The sequence below is a fragment of the Canis lupus genome, chromosome 23 (genome assembly GCF_003254725.2).
Source record: "Canis lupus dingo isolate Sandy chromosome 23, ASM325472v2, whole genome shotgun sequence".
In the NCBI taxonomy this organism is placed as follows: domain Eukaryota; kingdom Metazoa; phylum Chordata; class Mammalia; order Carnivora; family Canidae; genus Canis; species Canis lupus.
This window is the reverse complement of record NC_064265.1, coordinates 30,844,567-30,866,630: the sequence shown is the minus strand read 5'-3', so window position 1 is coordinate 30,866,630 and position 22,064 is coordinate 30,844,567. Positions and strand designations below refer to the sequence as shown.

The 22,064-nt window shown below is 49.8% G+C and overlaps 1 protein-coding gene across 2 annotated transcripts in view; it reads left to right on the top strand.

Moving 5' to 3' along the window:
- The window catches only part of SLCO2A1 (solute carrier organic anion transporter family member 2A1), an 81,433-nt gene that overhangs the window by 48,337 nt on the left and 11,032 nt on the right, over positions 1–22,064 (top strand). For both annotated transcript variants that reach the window (XM_025448911.3, XM_035705299.2), the window contains exons 4-10: positions 12,028–12,255; positions 13,062–13,160; positions 15,263–15,399; positions 17,158–17,236; positions 17,816–17,980; positions 19,047–19,236; positions 21,117–21,282. In XM_025448911.3, coding sequence (XP_025304696.1) covers positions 12,028–12,255; positions 13,062–13,160; positions 15,263–15,399; positions 17,158–17,236; positions 17,816–17,980; positions 19,047–19,236; positions 21,117–21,282 — 1,064 coding nt within the window. The remainder of the gene's footprint in view (positions 1–12,027; positions 12,256–13,061; positions 13,161–15,262; positions 15,400–17,157; positions 17,237–17,815; positions 17,981–19,046; positions 19,237–21,116; positions 21,283–22,064) is intronic.

Below are 22,064 nucleotides of genomic sequence, written 5' to 3'. Positions count from 1 at the left end.
CTTATGATTTCTATTTTTACTTTGGTCTCTTCAATTATCTTAAACATTTATTTATTTTATAGTATTTTTCTGTTTGCTCCCATAACTAAAGTTTGGGGAATGTTAAGCCTCCCATGTTTTGTGTTTGCTTGCTCTTGCTTAGGGTGGATTATTTACTGTATGTTTTACAATGTTTGACTGTGGGATCATTTGCAGTGGGATTTTTTTCCCCTGTAGAAATTTTATGTGATCTGGGTTGAGGATATAGCCTTACAAAGTGGTTTTACATTTGTATTCACTCAGCATCTCAGGAACAACACTGCTTTGGAGATAATTTTGTGATAATTTATTGGCTTGGGATAAACTTGTACATGTTTTAAAGGATGTAAGAAGAGGCAGTGGTTTTGGGATGAGCAGCAATGAGAGGCTCAGTCCACACATGCTCATCCTTGGCCTACTATATTGGAATTGAAGATGTCTGAGAGTCAGTGAGCCACCAAAGACTATACTAAGGGAATAACTGATTCTGATTTTTGTTTACCTGTTTACTGAAATGTCAGGCATTTTGGGAGGGGTCATATGTAGAAGTTAGTTTTAAGAGTTGAAACAGAATGACTAAACAAACTCCAAATTCTTTTTTTTTTAAAGATTTTATTTTTTATTTATTCACAGAGAGAGAGAGAGAGAGAGAGAGAGAGAGAGAGGCAGAGTCACAGGCAGAGAGAGAAGCAGGCTCCATGCAGGGAGCCGACGTGGGACTCGATCCCGGTCTCCAGGATCACACCCTGGGCTTCAGGCGGAGCTAAACCACAGGGGCTGCCTGACTAAAGGGGTTCTTAAAAATAGATTTTATTTATTTATTTGAGAGAGAGAGGGAGAGAGCATGAGCGGGAGAGGGGCAGAGGGAGAAGCAGGGTCCCCGCTGAGCAGGGAGCCCCACATGGGACTCAATCCCAGGACCCTGGGATCATGACCTGAGCTGAAGGCAGATGCTTAGCTGGCTGAACCACCCAGGCAACCCAAAGGGATTCATTCCTTTATAGGTTGTGAGACCTCTGGTAGGGAGAGACAGGTGGCTGGAATGGAAAAAGAACAGAGCCAGAGTAGCAGTATCTAATGGTGAAATGTCTGTTGGGTCTGATCATGGGAATCTTTTGCATTGTGGCCTTGTATATGTGTGGACTATGTAGAGACTAAATCCTTCCTCAAGTAGCTCCAGGAGGAAGACAGACCCAAAGCTAGGGGCCCTGCCATGCTCTTTCTCCTCCTCAGTCTAGACAAGGGATTTGAGGCCAGTTCTGAAGGAGAGTTGGGTATTGCTGGCCACCCTCCCAGAGAGCCCTGTGCCAAGTCCACTCCAGACCCAGGGCCCCTGCCCTTCCCCAGCAGCATGAGGACTGGGTTAATGAAATCAGCAAGGGAGCCTGGGGCACTGGGGCCAGGCTGAGGGGAGGGCATCCTGCCAGGCACCACACACTATGGGTCGGTGGGTTGGCTCTCCGCAGCGTGGGCCACATACCAATGGCATTTGCTTCGCACAGAGCAGCCACCACAGAGGGTGGTTAGAGATGGGCGGGCCTCTGAAAATAATCACTCTGCTCCTTGTTAGGGATGGTCCATTGGCTGGGGTTCAGCCCACCACAATCCTCCCTGCTCAGAGGGAAACACTCTGCCATTCCCTCCTCGACCCCGGTGCTCTTAGCCAAACTCCAGTGAGAGGGAACTGAAGGGGACTGGGACAGGGACCACGGCTAGCCTCTCAACCTGCCCGGGGAACTGCAGACCAGGAGAGGAAACTTTTTCGTTGCTGTTGCTCTATCTGTGTAAATTCTATTTGCAACAATGAGGCACAGCAGTCTTTCTTACTCTGGCTGGGGTCAGAGCAGCAGCTGGAAGTGCTCAGGGCTGAGCCACCTTCAGAGCATTTTCCCAGTGCCAGGGGTAGAATGAGGAGGACTTTGGCCCAGGAGCCACATCGGTGGGATCCATCTGGGGCTGTGTGCAGGGTACCAGTACAGCATGGGCATGTGCTATGCTAATATGTGCAAGTAAAAATATCCAGAAAGTCTCACTTCATGGGAAAAGTTTGAAATGCAACTCTATTTCAAGTATATTCCTACGGGAACTTTAGTTTTGAATTATGCAAGGCAATCAGGAACAAATGAATTTTATTAAATGCACCGCCCTGAGTCGTGTTCTGGAGTCAAGCAGTCCTTGGGAATTGAGACTCACAGTGCAGCCTCGGGGCCATCTCCTCCTCAGCTGAGTGTCAGTTCCTCCCTGTATGAAATGGACACTTGCTCACAGGGGTACAAGGGCTGGGAGAATGCATGCTCAGAATTTAGACTGTTAAATGTTGACTTTTATAACTGGAAGTGGTGTGGTGGGGCACCTGGGTGGCTCAGTCAGGTAAGTGTCTGACTTCAGTTCAGGTCATGACCTTGGGGTCCTGGGATTGAGCCCCATGCAGGGTCCACACTCATGGGGAGTCTGGTACTTCCTCTGCCCCTCAGCTCATGCTCACGCATGCTCTCTCTCTCTCTCTCCCAAATAAATAAATAAAATCTTTGAAAAAATATTGGCAGTAGTGGGGACAAGATATGTATTATGCTGGGTAAAGCAGGGTCCCAAATGAGGAAGCACCCTGCTTCCCATAGCAAGTTGAGTCTCACAGCTCTCGGCTGTGGGTTGGGCATCCTGGGGGCATCTAAAGGCAATTTCTTCTTGGTCCTCACTATAGGTGTTCTGCTCCACTCAGGAGCAGGGCTCCTCCCTCAACAGAGTCCCTGCTGCATCCTCCTTATGTGAGTCCATAGGATTTCTCTCAGTTGAAGCATGGGCTGCTCTTCTGCTCCAACAGGAGTTGCAGCAGCCTGGTATGATGGGTAGAGCATGGACTTCAGCATTCAAATGAATCTCAGCCATTTACTTGCCAAGGCCCCTTAAGCAAGCTACTACCTTACTCTTCTAACCCTGTTTCCTTATCTGTAAAATGGGACCCATAATAACTTCACTTTCAGGGTGTTCTGAGGGCAAAATTAACACAATATAGGATAGGTAAAGTGTCTGGCCCATGTTACCTGTCCAGCACATTTTTCTTTGTCTGCCCTTGTGACATTTGAAATCTGTTACTCGTAAGTAATGACCCCCAGACCTATTATATCTTGATTTCGTCCCCTTGGAGCAAAGCTACTCCAGAAATGAACATGGGAAATGAAGAGTAACTGTGTATTTTAGGAAAAAAATAAAGAGGGGCTGAACATTGTGGGAATCATGGAGACCTTTAACAACTAATTGCTAATTTTAAAAAGGCCAGGCAGACATTTATGAATGTTTAGATTTTCTAAATGTCAGAGGGGTCCGGAAATGTGCCGTGGCGCCTTTAGAGAAAAGACTAAGCTACCCAGCCAAGCTTCCAAGACCACTTCTGGAAGGCTCAGAGAGGTTTCAGTAGATGGGAAACAGGCCAACATGACACCAATTCCCTTAGGAGATAAGGGAAGGGTCTTCGGAAACCAATGTCTGGCAGGACTAGGTGTAACCCGTGAATGCTTCTAAGCCAAGGCCAGAGGGAAGTTGGCCCCTACACAGACAATGGATGCGCACAGGCAGGGAGCTTCCTGTAAGATAAGAAGTGGGGGTTGGATTGTATTTTTGAAACAGTTGGGAAAAGAAAGGGAAGAGTCGCTTTCTAGTCATTTATTCATAAATGTGCCAGCTTACCCATGCTCATTCATCCCAAGGGTGTCCCTGGGAAGGAGGGTGTAAGGAGGCATAAGGAGGGGAAGCCTCAAGCTCCTGGGTGACTGGGTCCCTTCCTCAGTGGATAACACACAGGGCCTGGAATCAGCACCCCAACCCCCAGAGCAGAACCCACTCCGCTAAACTGTGGAAGCCATTCAGGGTCCTTCACTGAGAGAACTGCTCATGACAGATAAGCTCAGGGCTGTTCAGTAGTGAACACCCTGCCATGGTGTAAGATGGGTTTGCTCAGAAGTTGTGCAGGGGGACAGGGAAAGTGTGAGTGTGTCTGTGGGGTAATTATGTATAGGTGTATGTGTGAGGGAAGTATTTTATGTGTAGGAAGTTTATGGGGATCCCTGGATAGCTCAGCGGTTTAGTGCCTGCCTTCAGCCCAGGGCATGGCCCCGAAGTCTTGGGATCGAGTCCTGCATCAGGCTCCCTGCACGGAGCCTGCTTCTCCCTCTGCCTGTGTCTCTGCCTCTCTCTCTCTCTCTTTCTCTCTCTCTCAATCTCTCTCTCTCTTCCTGAATGAATGAATAAAATCTTAAAAAAAAAAGAAAAAAAAGAAAATAGTGGACCGTCAGGCTCTCTTAACATCTGTTTTGTGGGCAAGCCACAGTCTCCCACCTTGACGAGCCTGGAAATGAGACCCCATGTTCTCCTAAGTCTCCAGCTGAAGTCTGAGCAGAGAGACCTGAGCATGGCTCCCCCTTCCAGTCAGGCCCCCAGGGCTTGTTTAGTCATTTCCTCTGTTCAGAAATGAGGCTGGGGTGGCAGCCCTGCTTGGGTCTGGGCGGGGGGCAGGGGGTAGGCAGTGCTAGGCAGCAAGCTGCATCCTGCAAGTTGTGTTCTGCACTCTGCTCCCCTGGGGAGAGTCACTTCTCCAGCATCCCTGGCTGACTGTATGTCTCAGGCATGGTGGGAGGTTCTGGGAGGTGGTGGTGGTGGGGTCTCCTTGGGAGAGTCAGCACACAGGGTGGAAAAGAAAGAGTGGTGACTATTCCACTGGCTTTGGGCACAGTTGGGAGTGAGGGATAGCCCCACAGAAACAGAGTCTGGGTCCTTGTTCCACTGGAGAATATGGTTTGAAGCTCTCCTGTAGGAGGCCTGGGGCTCCCTGAAGATCCCTGGAGAACACGGAGGAACTTTCTACTACTCTTCTTGCCACACCTGGTAGAGCAGAACTGCTGGCTGTGCCCAGACACCTTCTGCGACCCAAAGGTTTGGAATGGGAACCACCAGGCACATTTGGGCAGTGTGCTCCCCACCGGGAGGCAGGAAACCTGCAAGAGCAGTTTCTTTCTCTCGGGGGCAGAGGATTCTTCAGGGTCAAGAACTTGGATTGGCCACCATCCAAGGATGTGAGGCTCAGAGCTAAAGGGAGAAAACTGCAAAGAGAAGTCAGGACCCACGTAATGGTGTTAGGAGATGGGGACTTTGGGAGGTGATTAGGGCACCAGGGTTGTGCCCTCATGAATAGGATCAGAGCCCTTATAAGAGATCAAAGAGCTCCCTCACTCTATTTCTGCCTTGTGAGGACATAAGAAGTCTTCAGTCTGCCACCCAGAAGAGGCTCTCATCAGAACCTCTGTGTGCTGGCTCCCTGATCTCAGACTCCCAGCTTCTAGAACTGTGAGAACATAGATTTCTGTCATTTACAAACATTCAGTCTATGATACTTTGGTATGGTAGCCCAGACCGATTCTATTAGATTAATTCTCCTTGATTGGAGCCCCTCCTTAGAGCCTCATGCCTAATTTTGAGTTTTCAGGTTTGGACTGTCTTATTAACTATTCCTCTCAGCTTTGTCATTTGTGCCATTCACAAATTTTCACCCAAGCCTGTGACAATAGCATTGGGTGGTGTGCAATTAGGGCCACCATCTTCTGGGTCACACTGGCCCCTTGATGCCAGCCCTTGATGTGCTTTGAGCCAGTTCTCCTCAAAGGACTTTCTAGCCACATGTCCGCATCTTGTCTACCAGGATATCATGACAGGCTTTGTCTAAAAGACTTCCTCCGGTCAAGTAACACCATGTTACAACTTCCTGCTGGTCTGCAAGCCGCACTAACAAAGGAAATGAGGTTGGTTTGGCATGACTGGCTCTTAATGAACTCATGTTGGCTCAGCTAATCACCTTTTTTTTTTTTTCAAAGAGCTCCTCATCAGCCTGTTGAATAAATCTGTGAAGAATAAGTTCTGCTTCACTACCAATTGGGGTGTGTGTGTATATTAAGCTCACATCTCTTCCGATATTAAAATTAAATGGCTCTGAACCACCATCCAAGTATATCTTCCTTCACTCCTGTCCACTGAGAAACTATTTTGTTGATGAGCCAAGCCAGGCGATGCCTCCTTCCTTGGCCTGGTGGCAATTCCCCAGGGTTCAGGGGCAAGATGTGAGTGGGGCAAACCCCTTGCTGGCAGTGTAACGTCCAGTGTCGTTTCACCATGCACAGTGCACCTGCCCTCTCACGTCTGGCTCATTGGTCACCTGGCCTCCTCAATACAAGTAGGCATTTTCCCTGGGGCCCCCTCTAGGGTGGGGTGATGGTGTGAGGAGGTGTGTCCAGCCTCAGCCTCAAAACTAGTCTTGCAAACTCAGTCTGAGAGCAGAACACAGGAACACACTCCTTCTACTCCCCTGAGCTCACTCTTTTCTCTCAAAGATATGAACCCTTCTAAGCAGTTCCTTTATTCTAATCCATCCTCTGCTGGTGATCTACACTGATCTTACTTGTCTCTAGTTTCTAGACCCAGTCCCTAAGTTCTTAGAAACCTGGGCTCTATTGCCTATCTCTAGGATTCCACCATCTTCCTTCTCCATTTAAATTTCTCAAAGTTTCTAGCCTCTTTGGATGATGTTTTTATTTGATCACTATGTCCCATGTTATAAGATACTCACTATTTTTAATCCTAATAAGAATATTGTAAGGTAGATATTATTATATCGTTTTGGGATGAAGACATTGAGGTTCTGAGAGGCCCCCAATCAGTGAGCAGTAGAACCGAGATTTGAACTTGATTTATCTGGCTTCAAAATGTGAATTCCTTTCACTACCCCATGATGTGTCTCAGGCTGTCAAACCTAATTCTGTTGGGTTTCTGCTGGTACAGACTCTTTTCTCCTAGTTTCCCAAAATAAAACACATTTTGGGATATGCATATGCCCATAGAAATTATTTTGTAATTCTTTCAAAGAACCAACTCCTGGTTCTGTTGATCTGTTCCACAGTTCTTCTGGTCTCGATTTCGTTGAGTTCTGCTCGAATCTTTATTAACTCCCTTCTTCTCTTGGGTGTAGGATCTATTTGCTGTTTTTTCTCTAGCTCCTTTATGTGTAAGGTTAGCTTTTGTATTTGAGTTCTTTCCGAAATTATTTTGTAAGTGGAGACTTAGTCTAGTTGGAATAGACCACATATTATTAGCGGGACGTTATGGAGTATCAGGGTTTTGTGAACTGCACTGAGAATCCAATCACTTCTGATGTGTGAACAACCTACTTTGCAAACCACTTTGAGATCTCAAATCACGACTGAGTTTGGGACAGTCTGTTCCAAGCCTGCTGGTGGGTGTTGCCAGAGTTTCGGGAAGAACTGTTGAGAAGCTGAATTTAGGAGGATGAGGAAATAGGTCCTTCAGAATGGAACATTCTGAATGAGGTTCCCGGGGTTTGCTGATAGCCTGAGGGTTTGGCACCTTGGCCATGTTTCCAAAAAACTCTCCAGAAGCACCCCCTCCCCAGCCTTTTCCTATTATTCTCTAATGAATTGCTTCTGAGGCTTGGGTCTTGCCTCACTTGACCCTACTCACCCACAAACCATGCCCCCTTCTGAGCAGGGAGGTGTGTGTGGCTTTCAAGGAACGTAACTTGAAGAAGGACTCACTGCTGCCCTTCTGTTCCCTAAAAGACCTCTCTTTCCTCTACCAAAATGATGAGCATGACTAGTCAAAGGAAAGCCCCATTTGCTGTGGCCTTCTTATGTTGCTTGACCCTTCTAGGGTCCTCTCTCAGACCCCGTTTCAGATCTTTGTGTAGAGACCTCTTATACCGTTGGGCCCCCTCCAGCTGGCTTCAGCCTGGCCACACATGGAATGTGTGTCCTTGAACAATGGAGTGGCTAGACCTTAGTTTGCCCAGATTTGCCCTGTCTCTGTAGGTACCCTTCTAAGGAAGTCAACCTTCCTGCCACAAAGTCCTCTATCTTTCTAAACCCACTGAGGGGTCCAGAAATTAGAACTGAATCTCTGAATTTAAACTGTGGAATGAGTCAGAGGGTTGACTCACGTGCAGCTGGGGTGGTGCTGGGGTAGCTGGAGGAGGAGAGAGGTCCCAGCCTGTTTCTGGTTAGCATTTCACAGCCCTGTGAAAACTGGCACAGTCAGACTTCTGGTGTCTTGTGGGAAAAGAATGTGTTCTGATGAGCTTGAGCCTTCCAGAAGTCTGCCTCAGGGAAGATGAGAAACAGACTGACATCCCTCTAATGAACAGACTCCCCTACCTCCTTTTCCCAGGGCCCTCCAAGATGGAGGAAAGAGACCTTGGGTGGGCAGGCACCCTCTGGAGTCTGTGGTGGCTGGACTAAGCAGGCATTTCTCTGACCTTACCACAGGATTTGATACGGTGGGAAGGTCAGAGCTAGCAACATCAGAAGACGAGGTTGATGTGCTTCCATAAGTCAATGGAGAATAACTGGGTACAGGCCCCTTGCTGAAATGCTTGAGAAATGGGGAGAGGTTGTTCTGTCTCCTTCAGATGGGCCTGAGCTCCTAAAAGAAGCTGAGAAATCCACTCCAGGGAGAAGGGTGGAGTGGGGCAAAGAAAGCCAAGTTCCCCACCTCCCCACTGGTTTTGCCAAAGTCTTCTGATAGAAGGTCTTTTCCTCTCCATCCTTCTAGCCCTTAGACTCACCGATCCCTGTCCTCTAGATTTTTAGCGGAAGATCCTAATGGTCTAACGGTTTAAATTCTAGAAGACTCCACTCTCACCAGAGGAAGCCGGCCATGGCCACCCACTGCAGGAGTCTCAGGTGTGAATTCTTAGGAAGCCTACACTATGTTTGTCTCTGGCATAAACACCTGTGCCCACATCAAGCCAGGGAGCAGCAGGTCCTACCCATTGTTGCACCCTGCTCTTCCTGGCTTCAGGGCTGCCTGCCTCCAGGACAGCCAGGTGCTACATCACTGAGGGCAGTGCTACCTGGTGAAAGAAGCCTTGTCTTCTGCAGGTGAATTTCGTATGAGTCATGGCCTGGGCCAGAGTGGATTTGGCCCCAGTCAGGCCTGGCATAAGGAAAAGAGAGTTCATGAAGAGATCTTGGATCAATTTGGAATGCAGAAGAGCCAAAGAGGAACTCCAGAGACTTGCAGTTGGGGCCAATTTTAAAATACACATTTTAGTAAAGGCAGTTCTTGACACGGAATTGACATTCCAAAAGTTAATAATAACAAATGACCCCCAGAGGGTTTTGCCTCCTGGACATTTCATTAGGTGGAATTTTGTGAGGATTTTTGTGGCACTGGCATACCATGCAATGTGCCATATGAGGATTTAATAAGCTGGTCAACATTTCTATGATCTTCGATGACCATTAAATGTCCCACAAAAAAAATAATTTTACCAACCAAGCCAGCAACAGTGTTCTAATAGATGTGAATGTCGAAAAATAATAAGAGATCAGAGAAATTAAGAACTAGACTCTTAGTGAGCCCTGGGTGGCACAGCGGTTTAGCGCCTGCCCTTGGCCCAGGGCGCGATCCTGGAGACCCGGGATCGAATCCCACGTCGGGCTCCCGGTGCATGGGGCCTGCTTCTCCCTCTGCCTGTGTCTCTGCCTCTCTCTCTCTCTCTGACTATCATAAATAAATAAAAAAATTAAAAAAAAAAAGAACTAGACTCTTAAAAGAAACACTTACTCTTTAGGCCTTCATCTACCATGTGCCTGTGCTCCAGCAGCTAGCCTGCCCTCGTGTGTCCCACACACGTGCCTCTGGGCTGTGCATCACAGTCTGCAAAGCCGGCCAGCCCTCCCCGTCCCTCGTGCAATGCACCACCTCATCTATTTTGCTATCAAAATACCTCTTTACTGGGTCAATTCCACTCCCTGCACATAGGCCTTGCAATCGGTCTTAATGCTTCCAGTGTGTTCGTTGCACTGCTCCCGTCATGATCTTCAACCCTCCGGGATTTTCCTTAGGATACAATCCAAACCCCTTCCCAGGACACACAAGCCCTCCAGGAGTGGCCATGCCTCACCCTGCTTAGACCTGCATGCTGGTCATACTGAACTTTATTTTGTGCCATTCAGTCCCCCTCCCCCACCAGCCCCTGATAACCACCATTCTACTCTCTTTCTCTCTATGAATTTGTCTATTCTAGTTTCTTCATATAAGTGGAGTCATGCAATGTTTGTACCTTTGTGTCTGGCTTTTTTCGGTTAGCATAATGTCTTCAGGGTTCTTCCATTTTGTATGTAGCAGGTATCAGAATTTCCTTCCTTTTTAAGGCTCAGTAATATTCCATTTTATGTGTCTATCACATTTTGTTTATCCATTCATTTGTTGATGGACATTTGGATTGTTTCCACCTTTTGGCTATTATGAATAGCCCTGCTATGAATGCTGGTGTACAAGTCCTGCTTTAAATTCTTTGGGGTGTATACCCAGAAATGTAAATGTTGAATCTTATGGTGGTTGTATTTAAGTTTTTTGAAGGAACTGCCATACCATCTTCCATCATGGCCGCACCATTTTGCATTCCTTCCAGCAATGTACAAAGGGCTCTAACTTTTTCTTCGTCTTATACAAACAACACTTGATGTTTTCTGTTTGTTGTCATTGTTATTGATAATAGCCATCCTGACGAATGTGAAAGGATATCTCATTGTGGTTAGGATTGGAACAATACTGTGGTTGCTTCTTCAATGAACTGTGTGCCACAGTAGGCTGAAGTTTGTGAAGGTAACACTCATGCCTTTGTCTCTGTCACCTCCCTGTCCCCTACCCCAGCAGAGTGCCTGCCCACAGTCACTATTGGCCAAATAACTGACCAACTGAGGATGAATAAAATTTGGTCCAGGAGGTTTTTCAGGACTCAGCATCCAAGTTTTCCCCTGTCTGGATGACCTTAACAAGAAGACACCTTATCCTTCTTTGGTGTTCCTGGGACAGGCCTCCTGTTCATTCCATGGGGGAGTTCTGTAGGCCAGGAGTTTTCAAATGTGCCCTATACAAACATCAGTGTAGAGGACAGGTAGGGGTGGGACTAGGGGGACCAAGCATGTGTGCCTGGGGAAGAGAGAGAGCAATGAGGAGGGCAGACCCTTACCCCACCATCCAGGGCAGGCTGGGGCACAGTTGAGCATGAGGGGCAGATCTGGTCCACAGCCCTCATATTTCCTCTCTTTGGGGCTTTGAGGCCAACATAGATCAGTGCTTTACCCTCTCTGGCAGTACCCCAAATGAGAATTAAAGGGAATTATGTTAGTGTGAAATGACAATCTCATAGAGCAAGATCAGTGATGTTAGTGGTGTCCATTGGCTTGGACAAGGTATGAGAAAAAGGGATCTTCTGGAAGGGACCCCTCAAGAGCTCTTGAGGCCTTGGAGAGCTGACAGTGCTGATTGGTTAGTGTGGGCCAAGTTAAAAACAATGGCATGGAAGTGGCAGTCACAGGCAGCATGGTGCTCACAGCATGCTGGGAGTCTCTGGGACCCTCCCAGAAAGGAGGGATTGAACTTGAAGGTCTCAAGTCCTTTCCAGCTCCCCAGATTGTAGGATTCTTGGTTGCTGCCCACATTCAGTAAGGACATTAAATGCCTTTGTGTGACACAGTGCCAGGCTTCTCCAGGAATCAGGTTCCAGGGGTCATGACACAGGAGGGATGCATCCCAAGTGGGGATGACACTATCCTCTGTGTCTTCTGTGAGCCTTTGTTCTGCTAAAGAGAACCACACCCCAGGGACCCCAAGTCCGAGGCTGAGCACAGAGCGTTTCAGTCCAGCAGGCCTGGATTTTGATCCTGGATCCCCCTTTTTCAACTGAGCAACCCTTTCCTCTGGGAATGCCGGTATCAACCTCCATGATCAGCTCCCTGCCTGTCCTCACAGAGGACAAAGAATGGATAGCCATGGGTGGAAGATTCCTCTCACCCAAGAAGGGCTGCTCCTGGAACAGGGAGCCCACACTCTGACCTTTGTGTCTACAGTCACTTCCCAAAGGCCTGAGAGAAAGGCCAGATTTGGAGGCCAGCTGGTGGAACTAGAAGACCAGGTGGTGGTTACTGGCGTGCTCTCTCATTACAGGGAACAGCAGCCACTTCCAAGCTGAGCTCTGTCAGAAGCACTGGCAGGACCTTCCCCCCAGTAAGTGCCATAGCACCACCCAGGACTCCCGGAAGGAGACCAGCAGCATGTGGGGTCTCATGGTGGTCGCCCAGCTGCTGGCAGGCGTCGGGACGGTGCCCATTCAGCCATTCGGAATCTCCTACGTGGATGACTTCTCTGAGCCCAACAACTCACCCCTGTACATCTGTGAGTCACAGGCTTGAGGAGGGCTATGGGGATGTGGCCGCGTCCTGAAGTGGCACTCGCTCAGGTTTGGGGGGAAGACATGTGGTTTGAATGCCAGCTCTATTACCTAGCAACTGTGTGATCCTGGGCAGGTGACTGGACCCCAGGGCCCCAGGTTCCTCTCCTGCAGAGCGGTATCTGCATTGGGCAGCTGTGGGATTACATAAGTAATGTATGTAACCACTTAGGCCCACACTGGGCATGGGGGAGCTCCTTTAACAGCCCCTGAAAATGCTGCTGTCCAATCCTCCAGGTATAGGCCGGGGTACACATGTCTTCCCAAACTGTCCACTTAGGCCTCAAAGAAGCACAAGCAAAGCAGATAACAAATGACCATCTCACTGCCCCCATCCTTCCCTTAAAACAAGCCGCAATGAGCATTCTTGAGGCCCACGCCTCCAACAAGAAAGAGCACACCCACTGGCTCCATGGCCCCACAGCTCCTGCCAGGGTTCCCAGCATTGTACTTGCAGGGAGCTTCGCCCACCAGCACACCCAGCAGGAATCGTTAAATGCTGGGGAGGCTTTCCCTCCTGGCAAGTGGGTCTCTTTGGTAGCTGGCTGGAGGAGAAACAGCCTTAGTTCCACACATCTCAGGATCTTGGGTGATTCTAGTCTTGTCTATGGGAAATGCCCTCGATGTGGACTTGTGAAGGCCAGGGGACAGATGGGGTGACATCTCAGGAATCCCTCAGCTAGGGAAAGAACCCGGGGCTGCCACACCCTCTCAAGCTCCCTCAGCCTCCTTTTCCTTCCCTGCTTTCCAGCCATCTTATTTGCCATCTCTGTGTTTGGACCGGCCTTCGGATACCTGCTGGGCTCCGTCATGCTGCAGATCTTTGTGGACTATGGCCGAGTGGACACAGGTGAGCGTGTGCAAGGATGCCCATCCCACCACTGGTTCCAGGGGACAGCCTCCCCAAGCCCCAGCCAGGCAGGGCAGAAGGTGAGCTTTAACTCCAGATGCTTGGGCTTCCTCTTTCCCTCACTCATTCGCTCCTGCAGAGCCTCAGGCAGCCGGGAGCAAACTGCGTGCTTCCTCTTGCACAGGACACTTTCTGTCCTTGAGAAGTGTGTAGCAGGAAACCTAGAAACTTGGGACAGGGCTTCAGCTGTTGCTACCATAGCTGCCCATCTTGGTAGTGGTATTAAAAATAGTTTTACCGTTCTTGGATTCAAAGATGGAGTTGATTATTCAAAAAAAAAAGATTTAATAAGAGCTCTTTTGAGGATAAAGAGGCACTACGTAAAATATACACATGGATTATGATTCACATCATGTTTAACTCTGTGAACACTGGTAGTAAACAAGCTGTGTCTAATCCTGGTTCTACCTCTTACTGGGTGAGTGATCTATATCTTTCTGTGCCTCAGTTTCCTCACCTGTAAAATGGGGCTAATGGTAGTAAAATAAAGTTGTTGTAAGGATTAGAACATGCCTGATATATATATTTAGAGGTTAATAGGTTTGAGCTCTTATTCTTCACAAAATGGTATGGACTAAATTGCTGTATGTCTTAGAATGAGGAAATATGGTCCGTAGACCAGGACACATGAGGTGTCCACAGGTCGCTGAGGTGACCACCCATGGAGCCAGCCTCCCAATGAATCCTGCAAGGGCTCATGGCCTTTGTAAGCTTGTCCTATGCCACCCAGCCTCCCAGAGGGCAGGGAGAGCCAGCACTGTCACAGAGGGGCAGGCAAAGTGCTTTGGAAGGTCCAAGGCAGGAGACAGTGCTCCTGCCTGAGGTGGTCAGGGAGGGCTTCCTAGGCAGCTGACATCTGCATGCATCCCCATTGGTGGGTGGGATTTCTGCAGGTAGTACTGGGAAGGAAGGCCTTCCAAGGGGAGAAAAACACCTGGACAAAGGCAAGAGATGGAAGATGTGTGGAATGTGGGGATGAAACAGAAAGTTCCCACCCACCAGAAGATGTGACTAGGTGGCAGGTCTGAGCCAGACACGCGGGAATAATACTCCCACCAGTTCCTGGCACACAGACCGGAGTTTGCCTATTACACAAAGAATATGGACAGACATTAAAGCCACCATCCTGCCAGAGTCCACAGATTCCTGTTCCTGGGTACTGTCAGACCATGATGTCTTCATTGAGGTGTCACCTGCCTTTACTTCGCATGACAAGGAAAAGCCAGGAGGAGCTTTCTGCCTCAGAGTCAAGCCATCTTTGCCCTTTTCCTGGCACTTCCTGAATCAGTTCCTGCCTCTTGGTTACCCAAGGAGACTTGCAGCTGAGCTCCCAGGACCAAGGACAGTGCCCAGAGATGCCTGGCATGTTGGACTGAGGGCCATTCTGCTACCTTCTCCCTCCCTCCCTCCATGCCCACATGGTTTCTTTACAGCAAGAGGCACAATGGCAGACTCTCAGATGCAGATGGGAGACATTGGCTGGGTGAAGCATCTCCTTTGGAGGCCAAGCAGCTCACTCTGATGATAGTTGTTCCCTCAGGCTCTTAAGGATTATTAGTTCTCCTTTCTTAGGGATCAGTAAAGTGGGGAGGCAGTAGCATTCAGTGATTAGGAATGGGTTTGGATACCAGGGAGACATGGGTTTAAAATCGACCAGTGAAATAGTACTTACTAGCCCTAACCTTGGATCAGGGCAAAGCTAATATCTCTGATCCTCAGTCTTCTGATTGGTTGGAGGTGGGTGGATACAGCCTCCTTCATTGATATACCTACCAAAGGTTGGGAATAAAATAAGATGAGGTCCAGGTTCTGATTCCTTCAGCCTGGGGATTATCTCATGATCTGCTTCATGCACAGTGGCCACCATGCTCTGGAGACCAGATGGCCTGGAGAGGGAATGCTGTCTTGACCCAGATTCTAGCTCATGCCTTACCTCTTCTGCATCATGGGAAGACAGCCCCCCTGATCAGAGGCCCTCTTTCCAGTAGAATGAGATCCCGCATTCACTCAGAAAGCACTTGTTCTCTTTGCTTTCTTTCTAGCTGCGGTTAACCTGAGCCCTGGAGATCCCCGGTGGATTGGAGCATGGTGGCTGGGCCTGCTCATCTCCTCAGCCTCCTTGGTTCTTACCTCTTTCCCCTTTTTCTTCTTTCCTCGAGCAATGCTTAGGGAAGCAGAGGTAAGGTTCTGAGAGCCTATGACTCTGCCTCTTAGAGTTCAAGAAAGGGAGGTATGGGGAAAAAATAAACTGAACTGAGAAACTGCAGCATGTTAAGCAAATTCTGGGTGAAATCTAAACAAGTTGCATGACACAGGACTTCTCAGAGGCTTTGAGAGGTGAGAGTGTTGGTGAATTTCCAGACAGCCTCTCACCAGAGTGCCCTTTCCACGTCAGGCATCAGGAGGGTTCCAGGGAGCATAGTTTGGGAAACACCAAATTCATAGTAAAGAGCCAGGAAAAGCCAAATATATGGACTGGCACAGTTGGCCCCTCATGTGTGAACCTGCAGGACTGAGTGGGAAGGAAAGCTCTAGAGCTGAAGAGCATGAGGGTGGGCTGAGAATGAGTTGACTGTGCGTGGATGGACCTTCTGTGTGTCTGCCAGCCCTGCCTCCTGGGAAAGAAGTCAGGAAAGGATGAGAATGGAAAACAGAGACAAGAAGGCGGGGTGGGACTTTGATGTTAGGGTCTAAAACTTGTTCTGATCCCATGAAGTTCCTGGGGCACTGCAGTGACTGGGTGACCACATAGGTGGCATCATGGCAGCTGGGTTGAGGTCAGGAAGTCAGGAAGGAGGGAAGGCTGGCCATCTGAAGAAGTCTGTGTAGAGATGAAGGATGGGGCTGAGTGCCAGCCAGTGGTTGCCAAACAGCTGAGGCAGGACACGGAGAGATGTTCTTGGAGGGGGTGCCAAGTACTCAGCAGTGGGCAGATTGGAGGAGAAGCAGACGAAGTTGGCACCAAGGTTTCAAGCCAGAGCCCGAGCTCAACATCTGGCAGTGAGGTGTGTGAGATCTAGGCCCAGCTGTGGGAGGAGTGGCAAGGGTGGGAGAGCCTCCACCTGTCTTAGGGAAGAACTTCAGAGGTTGTCAGTGCATTGTGGTGGTTTGGGGGTCAGCGAACCTGAGCCTGAGTGCCACTTAAAACCTAGCAGAGTGATCTTGGGCAAGTTGCCCTGTTTCTACATTTCCTTTAAAATACTGGAGATAGAGCACCTGTCTCAGAGGAGGCTGTGAGGAGTGGAGATGTGTGTGGAAGGCTGGGCACGGTGCCCGATGTGGAGTGTGCTCGCAGTACATGGAGCTCCTGGGCCTGGTGGTGTGTTCCCCTGGGAAGCCCTAATGGCGTCAGAGCGCGGGGGCCTTGCACTCCTCGTGTAGGGGTTCAGAGCTACAGCTGACAAGTTCACAAGAGGTAGGTGAGCTCACTGAGGTGGTATGCATAAAAGCGTGGGCCAGGGGCCAGGACGCAGCCTGGAGTGGGACTCAACTTTGGGACCAGAATGAAGCAGGGACTCCATAGAGGAGATGAAAAGAAAGAGCTGGAAGCAGAGGTCATTGTGGACCAGTGTATCCCAGAAGCCTGCCAGCCCTGGAATCTGAGGACAGCGAGGAAGTGTAGCTATGACAGACAAGATCTAATCAGTCATCTTTTGGCATCAGTCAAAAGAAAGCTAGATATGAATAACATGCCCAGAGGGATCCCAGGAGGCATTGGCATGGATGTGTTCTGGCCAGCAGCCACCGCACTGGGCTCACTGACATGCAGGTGGCACTGGCTTCCAGCGAGCATTCTCTGGGCGCCCTCCCCCACACACCTGGGGCAGCTCACAGCTGCCCATCCCTGAGCCACCGACACCAGGAGGGGCAGGGGCCCAGGGTAGGGCCACCACAGGGAGTTTGGACCATTAACGCTCACCCCCTTTGCTGCCTTCAGAGGTCTCCTGCCATAGTGGATGAAGCAAGGAAGATGGATGAGGCCAAGCCAAGAAGCTCCCTGGTGGATTTCATTAAACGTAACTAACTGCCCCAGCAAATCCCTGGGCAGGGCGGGGGGTGGGGTGGGGCATGTAGCACTGGCTTGAGGTGGGGGCAGGGAGTACCCCAGCCCATGCAGTGTTGTGCATAGGAAGGGGCAGCTAAAGCAGGTGGTCTGTAACTGGCCCATCTCCCAGGAGCGGTTCTGCTAGAGGCTCTGGTGACTGCTGCTGTGCAGGTTCCAGGAGACTCAGATTTAAGCAGAGTCAGCCCTGCCTCCATGGTGTGGCCCCCATGTTCTCTCCCTCGTTTCACATGGAGGTGGCTGTCATGTGTCATGCTTAACACCACGTTCCCAGTGTTAGCCCCTTTTCTATCCAGCCCCCGCCTGATATCTTCTAGGCACATCCTCACTTTGCTTAGCCTGTGAACATGTTGAGTGGGAGTTGAGAGGCTATGTGCCCCTGGACTGGCCACTGAACATCTTGGTGCCTCAGATCTGCCCCGAGGAAGAGAGGAGAGCTGCCTAGAGGAGGAGGAAGGGCAGTGACTAGTCCCAAGGCACCCCTGTGGTGACCACCACGAGGACCCGGCCCCTGACAACCATCTGTTGACAGGGTTTCCTCGCATCTTCCTGAAGCTGCTGATGAACCCACTCTTCATGCTGGTGGTCCTGGCCCAGTGCACCTTCTCCTCGGTCATTGCTGGCCTCTCCACATTCCTCAACAAGTTTTTGGAGAAGCAGTATGGTGCCTCCGCAGCCTATGCCAACTTCCTCATCGGTGAGTCTGGAGGGTGAGGGCGCTGCAGGAGCTGGAGAGCCCTGCCTAGGCCCTTGCCTGAGGGAGCAGCCGGGCCCTCCGCTGCCCATCCAGGGACGGGAGAGGCCAGACCGGACACAGACAAGAGCCAGAGGAGGACTGGCCCAAAGGAAAGAATTTTAAGGACATTTTTCCTGGTTAGCAATCTAGAATGTTCTTAGCAGGTCTCTGGGGTTCCTATCATTCCAGGCAGGGGTGGGCAGAGGATAGGATCTGTCTTCCTCTCTGTCAGAGGGGCTGGAAGACTGACAGCTTCCCAAAGGCCCTGACACCATCAGAGGCAACAGAGAAAAGAGAAAAGGTAGAAATTGGGGTTAGGGATAATGCCTCCTGTTTTTTTTTCCCTTTTTCACCAAGGACTTGAATACCCACTTGGGTAAGGAGTATGTGGCCCAGTGATTCTCCACCCTGGCTGCACTTTAGGATCCCCTGGACAGCTTTAAAAAAAAATACAGATACCCAGGCTGCTTGCTCAGCCAATAAAAGCAGACTCTCTGGGTGGGCCCAGCATTGGTATTTTGTGCAGCTGAGATTGAGGAGCACTGATGTGGTCCCACCAAGTACCAAAGTGAACTACTGAGCCCAATCCACAGGTGAGCCTGGTCATCTGGAGATGGCAAGATGGTCGGGGCCTTAGCTGTGACCTCATCCCTTTAGCTTCAGTCACTAGCTAGCACATGAAATAGGGGCACCACCGTGTGATCCAGCTGGTATAATGAGGATGCAATGAGGGGCCAGGTAATGAAAGGCACCTAATAAATGCACCTTCAACCCACATCCCTCTGGCTGCAAGGGTTCCACTTATTTCTTTATTCTTTGCATAAGCAGGGCAATCTGCTATGTCAGGGTAACTCTGTGGATATGCCTGGCAAACAGTAAATGCTCAATTAATGTCATTTATTACCATTAAAGTTGAATGTATCGAATGTTCCTTCAAGCAGCCATGCCCCCTTGCCCATGGTTCAGCTCAGTGTCTACCCCCAACTCCCAGTCCTTTGCACTCAGACCGGCTTCTCTTTGTTTGTAGGTGCCGTGAACCTCCCAGCTGCAGCACTGGGAATGCTGTTCGGAGGAATCCTCATGAAGCGTTTTGTTTTCTCTCTGCAAACCATTCCCCGCGTGGCTGCCACCATCATCACCATCTCCATGATTCTCTGCGCCCCTCTCTTCTTCATGGGATGCTCCACCCCCACGGTAGCAGAGGTCTATCCCCCCAGGTAATGGGAACGAGAGGTGAGAAGATCCCCTTTGCTGAGGCCAGAGCCTAGATCTGGCTACCATACATCTTCCTTTCTGCTTCTTCAACTCTTTTCTCTCCTTTTTTACTTTTTGATCTAATCTCTTATGTGGCAACTTAGAAAATGGGCTCTTGAATCATATGCTTAATTATGAGAAGAAATCAGAGGTCCTAGTGAGCCCCACCAATCAGGGTCAGGGTTCTGTTTTTTAAGAAGCACCAAAAACTAATTAGTCTGGTTTCAGGATGAATCTATAGGGCAGTGAGTCTCAGGAACCAGGAAATAAGCTATGTTTAGCATCAACTCTGTGCCGGCTACAATTACAAAGTCTCCTTGAGCTGCTGAAGAAAGATGAGAGGAGGGGACTTGAAAAGATCTGGGAAAGAACAATGGAAGTGATGACAGACTCAAAAAATTGGGGCAGGTGAGGCAGAGGGCAGATAAAGTATACCTGTCAGTTTGCATAAAGCAACCTGGTCCCAAGGTTTAAGTCTGGCTTCGTGTTCAGGAAGAGCTTTAGAGGCCCATGAGAGGAGGGTGCTGAGTGAAGGGCATTTATTTTTTCCTGGGTGCCCCTTCCAACTACCTCTTCTTTTAGGTTTTGCCTAGTGAAGTTGCAATGTTTGGAGAAACTGTACCTTTCAGCCTTGGTGTTTTCTCTTTTTCTTTAAGATACTGTCTTTTGTCTTTGGTGGGTGATGGAGAGAAGGGGTAGGAGGGAAGGGAGGCTGGCCCAGGGCAGGAACCTCCATTGAATTTGTATTGTTCTGCAGGCAGACGATGGATTAAGAGAAGCTGAGAAAGCTTTGAGCCTTTGGGTGGCTCTTACTAGGAGTGTTTGGGTTTTTTTAAGATTTATCTATTTATTTGAGAGAGAGCAGGGGAAAGGGTGGGGTGGGGAGAGAATCTCAAGCAGACTCCCCGCTGAGTGCAGAGCCCAACGCAGGGCTGGATCCCACGACCCTGAGATCATGACCTGAGTTGAAATCACGAGCTGGATGCCTAACTGGCTGAACCACCCAGGCGCCTCTCACCAGGAGTATTTAGCACAGGGCTTTGTCATCAGACTAGGGTGAGCTCTGGCACAGTTCTTTGTAGTTGGCAAAAGTTACTTATCTAATCTTCAGTTTTCTCTCATGAAAGGAATGTGATTAATTGTAGAGGTGTTGTGAGGGCAGCATAAAAAGTCTTGGGCACTGTGCCTGGCACCAAAGATATATCCCATTAATATTAACCATCAGCAGTGTAATTATTTCAGCAGAGTCCTGGTCTGTGGTTTGTCAGTTTATCCCAAACCTCAGAGAAATGAAAATCAGATGTGGTGGTCAGGGGGTGGGAATGGTGAGATCAGCTGGTGGAACCCCCTGGGTTGAAGCACAGGGGTGGAGGTTCAGTGACCTGGGCAACATCTACATAGACCCAGAGACAGGAGCCCTCCAGACCCCAGATGCCCTCCAGGGGCCCCAGCCTTCTCTCAACCAGAGCCCAGGTGGAGGGGGAGGGAAGGGAAATATTGCCTATGACTCTGGCATAGCATCTGCCATTTCTTTCATCAGAGTCCTGGTTGGTTGGTTGGTTGGTGGGTTGGTTGGTTAGTTGTCTTGATGCTCTTCTGCAGCACGGGGTTTGCTGACCGAGTCTTTCTGACCAGCAGTTGGCGGTGCCACGGGCACTGACCAAGCAGTCAATTCACCACTGGCTCCAATAGGCATAACTCCGATCCCAGGGTGGCACTGGCCCAAGACAAACAGAGACTCACAGGCATACTAACCAGGCGGGGAACTCACCCTGGGCTGGCGCGGGGAGGTTTTTCTTTGGTCTCGCTTTGTTTGATTCCCCATTTCCTGTTTTGCTGGCAGGACATCAAGTCCTATACATCCGCAGCCTCCTGCCTGCCGCAGGCACTGCTCGTGCCCAGACTCCATCTTCCACCCAGTGTGTGGAGACAACGGAGTAGAGTACCTCTCGCCGTGCCACGCAGGCTGCAGCGAAATCAACGTCACCTCCATAGCCTCCAAGCAGCTGGTAAGGGCATGAGAAGCCCTGTGCGGTCTCTGTGCTCAGCTTGTGCCCTCGCAGGCTGCTCCTTGGCTCCAGGATGGATGAATGCCACCCACGCCACACTCGTTCCCAGCCTCCTGGCCCCTGGGCCACACCCGCTCCCTCTCCGCCTCTCCTTCCCTAAGGTCATGACCAGATGCCTACAGCCCAGAGTCAATTAAAGATTGGCTAATGTTCAAAAAAATCACATTCCTGAGGCCCAACAATGCTCAGAGTAGAAACAAGCCAAAGCATTCCTTCAGCTGAGGCCTTTGAGTATCATCCTGACGGATCCTAAGGGGCATCTCTGGGTCCTGCATCTTGGCTGTATGGGAAGCCACAAGGACAGGCCCAGAGAAATTGCGGGCACAGGGCCTTCTGTGATCTGAACTCAGAAGGTTAGAACTAGAAATACGATCTAGGGTATTTGGTTGAACCCCTCAGCCCCGACATATGGCTACACAACTGGCCTGAGGTTATACAGCTATTTAGGGGCAGATCTGGGACTGGAACCCAGGATCCTGCCTCAGTTTCAGACATACCTGGTCAAGGCCATGTATCTCCTGGCCACCAGCCTTCCACTTGTGCAGCCCACGTTCACTGTGCCCACGCGGTGAGGTTCTACTAGCCCTCTGAGTGCTCTGGCTCCTGGCTTCTGCATCAGCAAGCAGCAAACCAAGTCAAGACGTTTGTTCAGTTATTCAACAAATACTTAGTGAACGTCCAGCACAGCCGTGGGTGTTGAGGACTCAGTGGAGAACCCATCA